General features: G+C 43.9%; 1 protein-coding gene across 2 annotated transcripts in view; it reads left to right on the forward strand.

The window, feature by feature from the left end:
- ZFYVE26 (zinc finger FYVE-type containing 26) overlaps nt 1-15,091 on the forward strand; it is a 64,075-nt gene that overhangs the window by 31,557 nt on the left and 17,427 nt on the right. For both annotated transcript variants that reach the window (XM_048219957.1, XM_048219958.2), the window contains 11 exons: nt 1,249-1,445; nt 2,446-2,550; nt 4,144-4,266; nt 4,669-4,845; nt 6,238-6,484; nt 7,203-7,307; nt 9,176-9,339; nt 10,380-10,516; nt 12,690-12,721; nt 13,359-13,495; nt 14,555-14,775. In XM_048219957.1, coding sequence (XP_048075914.1) covers nt 1,249-1,445; nt 2,446-2,550; nt 4,144-4,266; nt 4,669-4,845; nt 6,238-6,484; nt 7,203-7,307; nt 9,176-9,339; nt 10,380-10,516; nt 12,690-12,721; nt 13,359-13,495; nt 14,555-14,775 — 1,645 coding nt within the window. The remainder of the gene's footprint in view (nt 1-1,248; nt 1,446-2,445; nt 2,551-4,143; nt 4,267-4,668; nt 4,846-6,237; nt 6,485-7,202; nt 7,308-9,175; nt 9,340-10,379; nt 10,517-12,689; nt 12,722-13,358; nt 13,496-14,554; nt 14,776-15,091) is intronic.

Below are 15,091 nucleotides of genomic sequence, written 5' to 3' on the forward strand. Positions count from 1 at the left end.
ATAGCCAGTATCCTCAACACTGCATATCAGAATCACTGGGAAATTCTATAAACTACAAATATCTGAGCCCAACCCCCAGAAGCCCAAGATGAAATTCAGGCAAGTGTTGACTTTAAAACAGGGGTCAACAAATTTTCTGTGAAGGGCTTTGGAGACCATACAGTCTCAATTGCAACTACTCAACTCTGCCATTAGGGTATGAAAGCAGCTAGAGATGATACATAAACAAATGAGCATGGATATATTCTAATACAACTTTATACATAAAAACAGATTGGGGGCGCCTGGCTGGCTCCCACAGTGGAGCGTGCAACTCTTGATCTCAGGGTTGTGAGTTTAAGCCCCATGTTAGGTGTAGAGATTCTTAAAAATAAAATCTTTAAAAAACAAACAAAAAAAAACCCAAAACAGACTATGGGCCTGCTTGACTATGCCTATTTTAAAAGCTCCCAGTGAGGTAGCTCTTTCTGCCCTCAGGTCCTGTCCCCAGGCTTTAAAAAAACCACCTTTTTGCACTGAAAAAAATAAATAAAAGCTCCCAAAGAGCTTTTAAGGGAGTTGAGAGCGGTGACCTATAGCACTCCACTGGGGGCGGGGACAAGAGTTGGGCAAGCCGTAGGAGATGGCTTCTCAGACCCGGGTGTGGGCACCCTGCAAAAAGGAGAAAATCTCTCCTGGAGAAGGCAGAGAAATCCACCAGCTGGCTGTGCAGTCTTCATTGCTTTGAGTCTGTTTTCAGATCTGTGAAGTGGGTGTAGGAGAGAAAGATATACTAAGTAATAATGAGAGAGGGCATGGAGGGAGTGAAACTAGTTTACCTGAAATAACTTTCAAGTACTGTATGACACAGAGTGGAAATTGCAGGGAAAACTAGAAGTCCCACCTACAGGCTGAGCCTGACCCAGTGCTCTCTGTGCGGCAGGCCAAAACATGGAGAGCTTCATGTGTTCTAGCTCTTCTCCGTTCATTCCTTCCTTTCTTCCTCTCCTTTCTCCTTTTCTCTCTCTTTTCAGAAAGTCTCGTGATTGTGATTAAGTTTGCAAAATGAGAAACATAAGGGCATATAGCATGTCTCCTTTTCATATAATGGTTCCAAGTATAAAAATTAATTAAGATCAGGTGGATCTTAAGGATCCTCCAAGTTCCTGTTATATGAAATTGAACAAAGCCCTTCTCTTAAGGACTAGCCTGGACTCAAGCTCTTCCAGTGCCAGGCTTGCTACCTCTGGGCATCTTTCCATCTTGTAGACAAAGAAGGTTGGCAGTTCCTGTTCCCTGTGAAGGACGCGTCTCTGAGAAGTCGGCTAACCCTACAGTTTGTGGACAGGTGGCCCCTGGAATGGTGCTTGGAGATCCTGGCGTACTGCATCTCAGACACAGCTGTCCAAGATGGACTAAAGCGTGAGCTACAGAGAAAGCTGGCAGAGCTACGGGTGTATCAGAAGGTATGGTTCCCGGCATCAAGAGAAAGGAAATACGCTTCCCACCATATTACCAACTCCAGCCTATTCTCATGTGATGCTGGATTTTAAAAAAATAGTCTGGGCCTGGCTTTTGTTCCGTATCTGGCTTCTGTTCTTAGGTGAACAATGAAGAGAGACCTTCTATCTATTTCCTATGTTATTTTCCTTTTGTCATTTTAAATATGTATACATCAAACAAGGGTAGTAATAATAACAATCCACAAAGCCTTTTTCACATGTAAACTTGAGTTTTATGCCTGCTTTATGTCTGTTATGTGTTCCTCGTTCAAGAGTTCTTACAGAGCTTAATCTCTATTGTATCTTTTTTAAAGATTGTTTTAAATTTCAAGAGCCATTTTGAAAGTTTGCATGGAAGTGACAGTTTGAAAATGAAAGATTTGGAAATGTGTGTTATATTCAAGATCAAGAGGCCCAAGGAGACAGATTTAGGTGGTATGGCTACATAGCAAGTGTAAAGTTTATGCTGATTTTTTCCATGTAAACCAAACAGAGTCCAGAGCCCCAGCAGAGCAAGTGAAGATGGCAGATGAGAAAGATATTCTTTCCACTCTTCCTCAGCACTTTTCATGCAGAGCTAGAATGCTTGCATGAAGGGCAGTCCCACAGAGCATTCCTGCTGGAAGAATATCTTGGGTGGAGTTTTTAAGATGGAGGAGCATGGGACAAGTGACCCCAGGAGGCTGAACAAGCTGTGAGGCACAGAAGCCTCTGAGAAAGTGAAAGGCCCCAATCCTGGCCTCCCCACTCAGCCTTTGCTCCCTGAGGATGCCTCCTGGATATGTTCACTCACCTTTCCAGTCTTTGCCTCATTTGCTTTAATTCTTCCTCTCTCCTGCCAGGTTTTGACAGCTTAACATTGGGACAGAAGCCTAGGGGTGGCCCATCCCTGGAAACTCCAATGACTTGTTCATGGAGGGGGAAGCTTCATTGTGGTTTGATAGCTCTTCCTGTCTTTCCTTAGATTCTAGGTTTGCAGGCTACCCCAGTGTGGTGTGACTGGCAGAGCCTGAGGAGCTGTTGCATTGAGGACCCATCAGCTGTCATGAACATGATTCTAGAAGCAAAGGTACTATTTTCCCAAGTGGTATTCCCCTTTTTCCCCTTCTCAGAGTTGCAACCCCTTACCTGGTTGTGTAGACCCTTTCCATGTATCAATGTCCACATTTTTTTGGTAACTACATCATGTTCTTTTTTCTTTTTGTGTGTGTGAAATGTACCAACGAACAGAGAAGTGTAGAGAATAATACAATGGATGTGTTTGCGCTATCACCCTACACTGTAAATGCTGAGTGCAGAATGTAGAGCTACTGGTGGAATTGCTGAATCATCAGGCGCAAGCATCCTCCCCTTTACGGAGACATTACAAAGTGCTCTTAAGATCAGTAGTCCACTTGCAGCTTCTGTTGCTCCATATCCTTACAGCATTTGGTATTGTCCAACTTCTCCCTTTGTGCCAGTAGGATGGTATCTCATTACTGTTTGAATTTACATTTCCATGATTACTAATGACCTTGAATGTCTTTTTATATGTTTATTGAACATTTGAGTGCTACATAAAGTTTTACTTATTCTTTAAGGAGCTGATATACCATAGTTCAAAATGTGGATGTGCTCGTTCAGATGTTCGTGCATCGAGGAAACCTTTATTGACCATCTGTTATTTGCCACTGTACCAGATGGTGGCGAAACAAAGATAATTAAGCTTAGTCCTTGACCTTGTGAGGCTCACATTTTGGGAAAAGGGCTGATATGACACGCATCCCTAGATGATTGCGATTTATCAAGTGACAGAAGTAAACCCAGATTGTGGTGGGAGCACAGGCACAGTGCCTGATGTAGCCTGAGAAATAAAGAAGCATCCTGAACAAAGTGGCCCCAGGCAGAGTTGTGGGGAGGGCATTCCAAATGTCACCATATTAAAATACTTGGGCAAAGCCTCGGGAATTCCATTCCCTGAAACTTTAATCCAAGTTTCACACATTCGGGGTGGGCAGTAGCAAACAGGGACGTGGACAGAATCCAATGCCCAGCATGTATGTTTGGCCCATGCAATATTGGTCTGCTAGAATTTTGATTTTTTCATGTTAATTTCATTGCCAACATTTTAAAATAGGGAAATTTTTTAATTAAAAAACTTTTTTTTAAATTTTTTGAAGTTTGGCAACAGTAGGCTTGCACATTCATATGGCAACAATCAGAGCTGAGTATGCGCTGTCTCCTTTGTGTTTCATTTTGTTCTTTATTTTAATTCCAGTATAATTGACGATTAGTGTTACATTAGTTTTGTTGTACAATATACTGATTCAACAATTCTATCCATTACTCGGCACTGTTTCCTTTGGACAGTCTTCTCAGTCTTCCCCACTTCCTTAATATCTCCCCAGGGCTGTCATCTGTTTCTTTTTTATGCTAGATCTCAGAGAAAAGTGATATCATTAATCATCAACCTACTTTGATCATTTTCATAACTCCCTTGCCACTCTAATCCTTTGAGTTTATGAGTCTACTTTGATCCCAGAGTGAAGTTCCCATCCGCACTTAACCAGACTTTCCTAGGGCTTTAGCAGACTCAAAATTGCTGAGAAAAATCAGGCAAAAGCTGGATGTATGACAAGGCCAGTGATTCAAAGGGATTGAAGCCGTGTGTGTTTCCTTCTAGGAATATGGACTGTGTGAGGAATGGGGCTGCCTCTACCCCATTCCAAGAGAGCATTTAATCAGCCTACATCAAAAGCATCTTCTCCACCTTCTGGAAAGAGGAGATCATGAAAAGGCTCTGCAAGTAAGCCTCCATCTCTTGCCATTTTTCTTTTGGGATAAGACAAAAAGGTTAATCAAATCAGATGGCTTTCTTCATGCTAAATACCACACAAAGCATTTGCAATCTCAGATCTGCCGCTTCATGTCCTTCAGGAGTCCTTCTTGGCCTCAAGATGATTTTAGTCATCTTCAGTGGAAGGTGCCTAGCCCTGCCTTTCATGCCAGATGGTCAGCTGGGTTAGGATTCTGCTAAACTCTGGTCAGAGTCATCATTTGTGAAGCTGCAGGGGTGGTGAAAGAAAGAGTGCAGAGAAGGAATTAGTCCAAAATTAATAAACCTAAAGGTTTCATTCCCAAATAAAATAAGGTTGGACTGAGTTCTCTATGGGCCTCACGTTTCTCCTCTATCCTTCTCCTACAACAGCTCCTGCGAAAAATTCCTGATCCCACAATGTGCCTTGAGGTCACAGAGCAATCCCTCGACCAGCACCCTAGCTTGGCTGCTTCTCACTTCCTGGCCAACTACCTCACCACACACTTCTACGGAGAACTGACTGCTGTCCGACACCGTGAAATCCAGGCACTGTACATGGGATCCAAGGTCAGGAAAGAAAGGGGGTGTTGGTAAGGCATGCCTGGGGGAAAGACTGCCAGCCCAGCTCCCGCTTTAGAACTTAACCTTTCAATGGCTCTTCTCCCAGGCACCTGCCATTCTTGGCCTCTGTTATATAAAACCTTTATCCAGCATCCCACTCTTGCATCCCTTAGGAGTTGTCATTCTCTTACTGCCTTGTCTCCAAAGTGAATTCTACGTGGTCCTCTTAAGTTCTCTTTGTTGGTTTCCCTGGTATCTGCTAGATCAGTATTCTCAATGCAGACCATATGGTAGAATCACCTGGACTTTAAAAAAAAAAAAAAATCATTGACCTTTACCCCAGATCAATTAAAACTGAATCTCTTGGGACAGGGCATGGCTATCTTCCAAAGAGATCCTGAAGTAAGGATTTCAAACTACTGCTTAATAGCCTAGTCTATGCTAAAGAAAAGAGAGTTAATTCTGTAGGTAATGAGGTCCTTACCTTTGATGTGTGACCTGGGAGACATTAACGAACGAAATGACAAGCTAGAAAAGTAACCTGGACAAAGGAGGTTTGGAGAGAAGTGGGGCCCTCTGACGCTATTCTAATGATTCTGATTGGCAGTCATATCTACTACTCCTTGACTATGGAATTCGCCCCACGAATAGAATGAGTGCTGGGAGAACCATCAGTATGAGCACTGGCTCACGTTTGAAGAGTTCAACTACATAAAATGTTCTTAAAGAAAATGCACTCTTTTTTTTGATGCGCTGTAACTAAGTGGGGGGAATCCTTGAAAACTGGCAATGAGCAGAACCAGTGAACATATTTCAAGCCTAGTGATAACAGTCTCTAGGAGTGTAGAGACGTCATTTACCTACAGGACACTGGAGGTGCTAGGTTTAGGCAGCCTACTGATATCACTTTGTATTGCTCATTCTAATTAAGCCTCAGATGGACAGAATGATGGCTTTAAGGGTCAGGTAGAGTTCAGCTATACTGTGCAGTGCCACCTGTGGGCCAAATCCAGTCCTCATCCTCTTTCGTAAGTCAGGTTTTATTGGAATTTAAGTTCGTGCACTCATTTATTTACATATGGCCCAATGGCAGGGCTGAGTAGTTGCCACAGAGACTTCATGCCGCATAAAGCCTAAAATATGTATTATCTGACCCCTTATAGAGAAAGTTAGCCAACCTCTCATCTAGGGAAAAGGTACCTGAAGTACTTCCTGATTGCCACCTGAAAGATTGAAATAGGAGTTCAGCCTTGCTTCCTAAAAGACTGCTAGCCAGCTTCAGTAGTTAGCTATGTGCCTGTGGTCCCTGATCCCCTCCCCCCTCCCACTAAGAACCTTGGATTTCTTCTGACATGTGTGTGCCGTTTTCTTTACTCTGTGGATCTACCATACAAACAGGTTCTGTTGACCCTACCTGAGCCACACCGGACCAGCTATTCCCACTTGTCCTCTAACCCCCTTCTCATGCTGGAGCAGCTACTCATGAACATGAAAGTGGACTGGGCCACTGTGGCTGTGCAGACTCTGCACCAGCTGCTGGCTGGGCAGGAGATTGGCTTCACCATGGATGACATTGACTCACTGCTCTCCATATATGCGGGAAAAGCCTTGGACTTCCCATACTCTCTGAGGGAGAAACGATCAGGTAACTGCCAACATCCTAATGGCGGCTCCACCTAGGAGGAAACACCATACCACATCTTAGTTATAATTTGTCTTCTTTTATTATTTTGAGTTGATGAAGAGTGAAAGGTATACACTTCCAGAGAGCTAGCTCTTTGCCATACAGGAGACCTCTTGGCCTTGGAAGAAGTGGCAGGCTAACCAAAATTACCACTGTACAAACATAAAGGTTTGGGAAACAAAACATGCTGGGAGTGCTCTCTGTCTGGCCTTGGCGCAGTGGACTCTTACATACCATCATTCTGTATTGAGGCTATGTGCTGTTCCCAGGGTCATATCAGATACCACTACTACGTGAGCTGAGCCTCTTCCAGAATGAAGAAAATGAAATAAATGTAGGCTTACGTTCCCAGACAGCTTTTTAGTTTTTCTTAACTCTCTCCCTTCCAGGGCCATCGTTTAAATGTCTTCTACTTCCCTTTGGGCATTTTTAAATTTATTTTGTAAAATCCTAACAGCTACTTCATTATTTCATGTGTCTAAACGTAGTTTGCTTTTTGAGGAGTTGAAGAAGCGTGCTTGCTGTGGTCTTGGATGTACCTCAGCCATGCTGTTTACACCTGGTAGAGTCACGGGATGACAGTCAGCAAAGCAGCAGGGCTTTAAATTCAGTACCTAGCAGAGTGAGTAAAGATGCTCATGGTAGGATGATATTTTGTCAGCATTTTCCCTTTCTACAGATTCTGTGACTCACCTCCAGGAAGTCAGCCAGCCTTCAGACCTGGTGACCTTGTCTAGATCCCCGTCAGGAGAGTTCTCTGTTGCGGCGGCTGTTGCTGCTCCTGGTAAGAACAGGTTCTGTGAGTTATCCGTGGTTAAGTTCCAGCTTGCCTCATTCTGACTTTCTGATTCTTTTGCCTCTTCTTTCATTTCTAGTTACAGCATTCGTATTGTTTTTCTTGGTTCATTCCAGCTTTGTTTATCCCAGAATTTTTAACAATCAATTTTCATTATTTGCAGTAGTATTTCTATAAGATCTGTGCAAACACTGAATTGGCAAATACTGAACCATTGCTCCTAGGGGAAATGTGTGTGTGTGTGTGTGTCTGTCTGTCTGTCTGTCACTTAGATGGAAATTGAAATTGAAAACAATTCATCCTAGTAGATTTTATTTTATTTTACCCAAGAGAGAAAGAGGTTTAGAAGTGTTAAAGTGGGCAAACCCACTAATGAGTGCCTAATGAGAGTTTGGGATTCAGACCCATCCAGCTCTCCGGAGAGCCGGAGCTTCTTGCACCACCCAGCACTGTCCCCTCCCGTCTCCATCCTCCAGCCACTTCTGTGCAAGAGCTGAAATAAGAAAGCAGAACATTACCTTGTTCATCCTCAGATGAGAACCTGCATGTCAGGCGACTCAAATTATTCATTCTGCACATGTCTACAAAGGCACTGCAAATACTGATTTTGAAGTTACAAGCAAATTTTGGTGGGTGGGCAAATGCACAAATACAGACTCTGGTGAAAGGGAAGATAGAGTGTAGTCCTCATGATCATCCTGGCCCTCTGCTGCAAGTTCATTGTTTATGTCTGTCACCTACACAGAGTGCAGGCTCCTTGAAGGCCTTAGCCGTGTCTTGATCACCCCTTTTCACCAGCCCTCCTGTCCTCCAGTCCCTGGCCCCTTGCCCCTTGCACAATGGCCTGCAGTCCTCAGAAGAAGCTTCAGCAAGTGTTTGTTTTGCCAACGCTCAAGGGAGCGGGATTCCGGGGTGAGATCTATGGGCCCTGCAAAGACTCAGTGTGTTTTTCAGTTCTCTTTTTTTGTGGCCTGCCAACTGTGCTTTGCTAGGTGACAAGAAATTTCCTTAGGTACCATAAAGCAAAGACTGTGGCACTTCATGGCCATACTTTGAAAATTAGCCATGCTCTACAGTAACCAGCAGACCTGAAGGAAGGGTATTTATTTATTTATTTATTAGTTTTTTATTGTGGACATTTTCCAATATACAAAAGTAGAGTAGTGTACTGAGGTCTCACATACCTATGGCCCAACTACAATAATTACCATCTCATCACGGCCATTCTTGTTCCAATATACCCTTGTGCCGCTACCGGGTTATTTTGAAGCAAATGCTAGATATCATATGATTTTGTTTATAAATGTATCAGTATATATCTCTAAAAGGTAAGGATATTTACAAAACAAAACCATAACATCATCATCATACCTAAAAACAAATGAATGATTTCTTATTATTACCAACTATCCAGTCAATATTCACATTTCCCCGGTTGTCTCATTAATATTTTTTTTAGAATTGTTTTTTCTAAAATCAAAATCTAAATAACGTCCACACATGGCATTTAGCTAAAATACCTCTCAAGAATTCGATAATGGCCACCCTGCAGTCTGGGTCTTAGTCCTCTGTATATCCAGTACACTTGTTAGTAGATGTAGAAGCTTGATTTGATTCAGGCTTAATATTTTTAGGTAAGTCTGTTTGGTAGGTGCTTATGTGCCTTCCATCAGGAGACACACAGTGTCTAGGTGTCTCTCTTTTTATGATGCAGTCAGCCATTGATGACCATTAGCTGGATGTATTATTGCAGTAGGGGTTTGAAACATGGTGAAATTCTGATTTTCTCATTCCTTCTTCATTTATTAGCTGGACTGTTGATCACCTTTTACTCTGACTTTGGCTCTGCCCCCCAGGTGTCTCCACTATACATTCCCCCAGTCCAAGGGAGAGGAGCTTCCCAGAGAGTCAGCACCTACCGGAGTTTGTCCCCCCAGCAACACCCCCTGGCAGGCCTCAGTGGGTGCCCGATGAGAGTGCGAGCATCTGCATGGTCTGCTGCAGGGAGCGCTTCACCATGGTAAGCGGCGTTGGTCTCCGGCTTTGCCTGTAGGGGAAGTGAATGGAGACTACCAGTTTTCTGGTTTCTGGTTTCTCTGAGCCCAGAGTTTTATAGTCACCTTCTGTCCCCAAGAAGATATTGGTATTTTCAGAAGAACTACCAAATCCAGGACTTTGGATTCAACTTTGACCTAACCAGATATATTATCTGAATTCAGGGAGGTGGTAGACACTTTCAGGTAGCCTTAAATTCTAAAATCTTTGCCATTCTCGTGAAATGACTAAACAGAGGCAGAGTGGTATAGCAGGAGGAGTCACCAACACCAGGAGATCTTGTTTCTAGCTCCCCTTTTACCATAATACAGTTGGCCTGGTAGTGGGTTTATGTACTGGCTCTGGAGACAGAGGACATGGGTTCTAATCCCAGCTCTGCCTCTTACTAGCAGTGTGACTTTTTCAGTCTCAGATGCTCACTTGTAACCTAGGGATGATATATTTTTTGGCCTATGGAGGTATAAGGACCAGCTATGATGACAGATGTTACCACACTTACCAACGTATTGACTGGCATATTAGCTCAGGGCTGATGAGAACAACAATGATGTGATTGCTCTCTTTCCCCCTCACTTTGAAAGAGGTGTAATATGTCCATCAACCTCTACTAGCGAAAGCATATTTAAAAAAGGACACTTTCTCATCATTGTCAGTGCCATGAAAGCATGTGATATGCTTTGGCTAAGAAAGTCACTTCTTCCCCACTATTCTTGCTGTGTCTTCATACACTGCCTCCATAGACAGGTAGAACTTGTCAGGAATTATTGCAAAACTGCCCATTACTTGGGCACCTTTGCCTACCATCTGAGACATACCTTTAAGTGTCAGGTTCTTAAAGGCAAGAACTAGGTGTTCTTTCTCAATAGAAACCCAAACACCAGGTATTCTTAGTAAGTCACAGGCTTCTAATACCAAAGGTAAGTGGGTTGAGAGGTAGACTCACAGTTCCTGCAATCTCATCTTCTCTTTCTCCCTTTTCTTTCTCTTCCCAATGACACTCCTCAGTTCAACAGGCGTCATCATTGTCGCCGCTGTGGCCGGCTCGTGTGCAGTGCCTGCTCCACTAAGAAAATGGTGGTGGAAGGCTGCAGAGAGAGCCCTACTCGAGTGTGTGACCAGTGCTATAGTTACTACAACAAAGAGTGAGTAGCGGGGCCCCTACTTCCATTGACCTCTGCACACCCACCCTCCCCCGAGGTTGGGGCGGGGGGCGTGTCTTGGAGTCTCATTGTGGAGAACATCTCAAATCTGGAACAGTGACAGCAAGTTTTAATTTAACATTCACACTAAAATGCCATTAACTCTACAGCAATACGTTTGACCTTGGTCAAAGAAACTTCTAAGAGAGGAAGGACAGAGAGCTCAAGGTTCTTACATAATGTTCTCCCTAAAATCAGGACACTTGATTCCTGACCAAGGTCGTTACTCTTAGTTTGCCATCAACCTCACCAATTGTTCAGCCCCTCCTGCTTCCATTGGTCTCTGCTGGACTCAGAGGGATATGTTCACACCTGCTGACTGTTCAAGCATCACTTGCAGTAGTTCTAATCTAGCTAGTCATCCTGGCTTGTTACCCACAACTAGAAGAGCCCCCACACATTCCTACGTATAGATTACCTAGTAACAGATTTCAGAAACTGCTTGTACCTCTGGCAAGACAGATTAAGACTGTGTTTGCTGCCTTAGTGTTGCTCAATTTTTCTCACTACTTCTAGCAGCAAAGGAGGGCGAGACTAAGGCTCTAGGCCATCTGGAAATATGAGCCAAAGCAATTCCTCAGAAGCAAATTACTTTGAATTCTTCATGTTTTGCTTACAGACTTAAATTGATTTTATATTCTGCTCAACAGCATTATTGAGTTTGTTTTAATATGAACATTTTTTGTCATTATTTACCACAATGATTACTGATCTCCTAGAAAGGAAGACCGGCCATGCTTATATTGCAGTTTCTATGATCCTGACATACCACTTGCCTCCCTTGGGGTAGGGGACAGAAGAAATATCCATATACCATATTGCTGAGATTGGCAATGAGCAGTTAATATTGTTGGGGATCCTTTCATTCAACGATTACTCAGCAATAATCACTTCTTCCTCAAGGAGCCCCCATTTTAGTGGGGAGACCGTTAACAAACAGACCACAGAGTCATTCAATGAGTGCAGTGGTAGAGCTACTCAGCTTAGCCTGATGGTCAGAAGGTTTCTTAGAAGTGTGGCACCTTGTCTGAGCGTTAGGGTATGAGAAGTTAGGAAAAGAAGCCTACGCAGGGCATGCCCAGAAGTGGGAGTGACAACTGCAAAAGTAGGGGCAAGAGAATATGTGGGTCCTTTGAGGAAGTATAAATAGGTAGGTGATACGCTGAGGTTCTAGCTGGCATGCCTTGGACTTAGACAACTGACAGCTGAGCCAGGAGGACTTGGGCCCAAAGGCTTGGAGCTTGCTCTTTGGCAGCATGGGCTGGGGTTGACCAGTCGGCTTCTAATGCAGGTGTTAGACTTGACCTCTGATTTGTGGCATCAAGACTTAGTGCTTGGTGATGCCACCTGAAGTTAACCAGAACCAGTGGAAGAGTGAGGAGGACTTTAATGAGTTGAGAACAGGTCATGGGTGGCAGGAGTTGCTCTCAAGAGATAAATAACCAGGCTAGGTTGTAAGGGTTTTGTCTGCTAAAACTTGCAAATGTGGAATACTTTTACCGTGAGAAGCTATGGAAGAATTTTAAACAAAAGCATAACATGACCAGATTTGCATTTTTGAAAGCTTGCTATAGTTACAAAGTAGGGAGTAGGTTGACAGAGTCAAGGACACCAATTGGGAAGTCATTACAAAGGCTCTAGCAATAAATGATGAGGGCCTTCTCTGAGGCAGGGATGGAGAGAGCGATGGGGACACTTAAAGAGGTATTGAAGTGGGGCGCCTGGGTGGCTCAGTCGTTAAGCGTCTGCCTTCGGCTCAGGGCATGATCCCAGAGTTCTGGGATCGAGTCCCACATCGGGCTCTTCCGCTGGGAGCCTGCTTCTTCCTCTCCCACTCCCCCTGCTTGCGTTCCCTCTCTTGCTGGCTGTGTCTCTCTCTCTGTTAAATAAATAAATATAATCTTTAAAAAGTAAAATAAAATAAAAAGGTATTGAAGAGATGGACAGAAAATGGTCAGTGATTGGCTGTGACAGGTGAGGGACAGAAAAGAGTTTGGTTGGTTCCCTGATACATCTTACTTGGGTAACAATGTAAATGGCAGTGCTCTATACCAATTTAAAAACAAAGAGGAGGAGAAGGGATTCAGTCATTTCATTTTTCTTTCTCCGTTTCCAGTGTGCCAGAGGAGAATCCAGGACAACCAGAAGGTAAGGCTGAAACATATTCCTATCTCTTTGTTTATATGTGCAAGTTGGCTCTTCCTTCAGTGTTTCAGCTGCAACTGATACCCTTGATAGCAGCTCAGTCCAACTTGTTGGCCAAGGGAAAAAGAAAATTCTTGGCGTTTTTAAGATGTTTCCCTTAAAGTTTATTATTCTATTAACCTACCGTACTGGCCCATTAGCTTCCAGCATTCAGAAGGCCAGCAACCAAAGAATTTGGCCCCTAACTTTGAGTAGGTTATTTCTCCTAGATTCCTTTCATTGCCATCCTACCTCCAAATGCTCCCTTCTTCCCACTAGGCAGTCACTATTAAGAGTTTGATTTATATCCTTCCACAGAGGTTCGTTTTTTGGGCAGCCAGTGGCTCAGCCCTCCATTGGAGAAAGGTTTACATTTCAGAATTTCTTGTGTGAAGCAGTGGGGTTGTATGACACGTAACACTCATCCCAGATCTTCCCTGGGGAAGAAAGTTTGAGGTACCTAATGAGATCTCCCAAAGGAAATAAAGGGGACCCAGGAGAGAGAACAGATATCTGCGTGCAGCTCATGCCAGTTTTCCAGCTGGTGCTACACTGGACTGCTGGTCAGTGACTGACGCACAAATGACACTTCTCTTCTCAGCACCGGACAGCTCCAAGAGTGAAAGTCCTCCCTACTCAGCAGTGGTGAGAGTCCCCAAAGCAGCTGAGGTGGAATGGATTTTGGATCTGAATGAGGAGGAAAACGAGCTGGTGCGGAGTGAATTTTACTATGAGCAGGTAATAGCAGTAAAATTTATTGGTCATTTGAGTTTCTTTACAATATGTAGTTATGACAAGAAATGCGGAGATAGGTGAACACAGCCTGGCCTTCACGTGCTTACAGTGTAGTAATATGGGAGCTAAGACAAGTAAACCAAATGAGGCAGAAAATAAAGAGCATCTTGGAAATGTATGAGAGCAGATCCGGAAGGACTTCATGAGGGTACCTGGGTAGCTCAGTCAATTAAGCATCCAGCTCTTGATTTTGGCTCAGATCATGATCTCAGGGTTGTGAGATCCATGCCCAGCGGGGAGCCTGCTTAAGATTCTCTCTCTCCCTTTCTCCCTGCCCCCTCCAAAATAAATTAAAAATAAAAGTAAAATTTTTAAAAAAGGAAAGGCTTCATGGAAGAAGTAACATTTAAGATGATCCTTAGAAAAGTTGTAGGAGTGTGACAAGCAGAAATTGGGGTGGAGGGGTAGTGTAAGGGGAGTAAGGGTAGGTAGAGGACAAAAAGCACACCTAGAACATCTGAGCAAAGGCACGGTGTCAAAAATTGCAGGGCACGATTAGGGGACTGGAAATGGTTTAATTTGAAGGAACATAGGGTGTTCATAGACAGGTAGTAAAAGGTAGGATTGGAATGGGCAATATGGACAGGGCCTTGAATTCTGCAGTAAGGAAAGTATACTTGGTAGGCATCAGGGACCATGAAAGGTTTTGGAGTGTGCTTTGGATAATTCAGCAGCAGTATGTCCAGGCTTGAAGCAGATAACTTCTCCAGGAAGGGGACTGTCATAGTCCAAGGCAGCAATAAGGAGGACCTGCATTAGTGGGGAAAAGGAGGGAATATATGGACATTCCCAAGAAGTAGGTAACGTATGAACAGAGCTGCCACTTAGAACATCTGAAATTTGTTTAGTTTCACTCCTGCTTTGCCATAGAAGTTTGGCTCCCTCCTTCAGTATATTTCAAGCCGGGTGAACTGGGAAGAATAATTCCTGCCGTCCAACGGCATTTGAAGAATGCTTTGGTCCCTGAGCTCACTGTGTGTTTCTCTCTTCCACCCTGGCCAGTCCCCCAGTGCCTCCTTGTGCATTGCCATCCTGAATCTGCACCGAGACAGCATTGCCTGTGGCCACCAGCTGATTGAGCACTGCTGCAGGCTGTCCCAAGGCCTCACCAACCCTGAGGTGGATGCAGGGCTACTCACAGACATCATGAAGCAGCTGCTCTTCAGTGCCAAGATGATGTTTGTCAAGGCCGGCCGGAGTCAGGACCTTGCTCTTTGTGACAGGTAAATGGGAGTGAGTCTCTCTTGTTTTACATGGTTATCATTTCTGTCTAGCTTCTTTTTTCTGGCCCCACAATGTGGTCTCACATCACCATCCTCTTTCAGAAGATGCATTGAAAATGTTTCACGTCTCAGTTTGAGACGGTGAAATGCTGCTACCGGGTCACAAGTGGTCTTCCTCACCCTGCCTTGACAGCCTGTGTCCTCTTTCCCTGGGTACCTCCTCAAAGCAGAGTGTTCTCTAGCTCTACCCAGTCAGAAAGAAAGTCAAGACTTTGGTTAATTTGTAATTAAAATCTATTTAGGGGAGCACCTTTAT

The sequence above is a fragment of the Ursus arctos genome, unplaced genomic scaffold (genome assembly GCF_023065955.2).
Source record: "Ursus arctos isolate Adak ecotype North America unplaced genomic scaffold, UrsArc2.0 scaffold_25, whole genome shotgun sequence".
Classification (NCBI taxonomy): domain Eukaryota; kingdom Metazoa; phylum Chordata; class Mammalia; order Carnivora; family Ursidae; genus Ursus; species Ursus arctos.